Here is a 1,118-nt window from a genome sequence, read left to right as displayed (position 1 = left end):
GTAGTCAGCAGCAGTAGCAACAGAAATATCAGCGCGCGCACTCAGTTCCTCGGGGTCAGTAGTCTCCAGAAATGTGCTATTGTGGTTCGGAGCGTTCGAGAAAATAGAGGAGCTCAATGCCTTCCTTTTCCTCCTACCCTTCAGAGCGGGCCTTGGCTAGTCTACAAACAGCTGCTGATGTTAAAGTAAAGGAGCTCAAGGCGGCCCTCGAGGAGCATAAGTAGGGTTGGTGCTTCTTAGGAGGGGCCTTATGGTGGTTGTAGGGTCCAGAAGGAGGCGTTGCGTGGAGAGCTGCTGCGTGTGAAGTCGTCAATTGGTGATGCAGTTCGAGGGGCTGAGAAGGGATGGGAGGTTGCTGTAGGCCGATTCCGGACCTCATCTGAATCTTACTGTCTGCGAGGTCAGATACGTAATTTGGTGGACTTACCAGAGCGGTACAAGGCGACCTACGACGACTTCCTCCAAGCTAAAGTGAGGGTCGAGGAGCTCACGAAGGAGCTGGCGGAGGGACACAAGCAACAGAATAGACTTGAGGAAAGAATTAAAAGGTATCGTCACATTTGGTATTCCCATCGTGGCTCGATCGGTGTCGGCTCAGGCTGCAATCGGGGAAGTTGTCAGCGAGTGAGGAGAAGACGGAGGCTACTGCACGACAACTACGATACGAGATACGACAGTTGAAAGATGAATATGCTGACTTGGCTACACGCAACATCGATTTCAAACGGATGGCTGCTGAGGCGAGATGCGAGGCTATTCAAAGCGCGAAGTGGGGAGGTTGCTGGGGTGGCCGGTGATGGTCATGATGGTGGGTAGGCTCATTGTGACGTACAAGAGAGAGAAGGATGCTGCTGTTCTCGAGAAGGAGGAAGCCCTTGCTGGTATGGGCAAGGCGGAAAGGAAGAAGAGGTAAGGGAGTAGTAATACTAAAGTATTTCTACCTAAAGTGTTCCTGCGTGTTAGGAGCTCCTTATTGGCTGAAGACTCACAGGCGAAGAGCTCGTCGCGTCCTCTAACACAGCCTGTAGTGCCAGCGCCACCACCATCTGTGAAGTCGGCATTGAAAAAGCCTCCGCCAGAGGCAGAAGTTTCGGAGAATGTCACGTCCACGCCTCCGA

At 52.7% G+C, this 1,118-nt stretch overlaps 1 protein-coding gene across 1 annotated transcript; it reads left to right on the top strand.

Annotated features, from left to right (window-relative positions):
• Window positions 1-116: 116 nt before the first annotated feature.
• On the top strand, window positions 117-913 carry Pmar_PMAR026640 (hypothetical protein; the record flags this gene model as incomplete). The annotated part of the gene is made up of 5 exons (XM_002781275.1): window positions 117-220; window positions 264-357; window positions 406-548; window positions 599-769; window positions 817-913. The coding sequence occupies 5 exons, from the start codon at window positions 117-119 to the stop codon at window positions 911-913; spliced, it is 609 nt and encodes a 202-aa protein (XP_002781321.1).
• Window positions 914-1,118: the final 205 nt, after the last annotated feature.

The sequence above is a fragment of the Perkinsus marinus genome (assembly GCF_000006405.1).
Source record: "Perkinsus marinus ATCC 50983 genomic scaffold scf_1104296942944, whole genome shotgun sequence".
NCBI lineage: Eukaryota > Perkinsozoa > Perkinsida > Perkinsidae > Perkinsus > Perkinsus marinus.
Note: the sequence above shows the minus strand (reverse complement) of the source record. Positions and strands in the feature narration are given on the sequence as shown.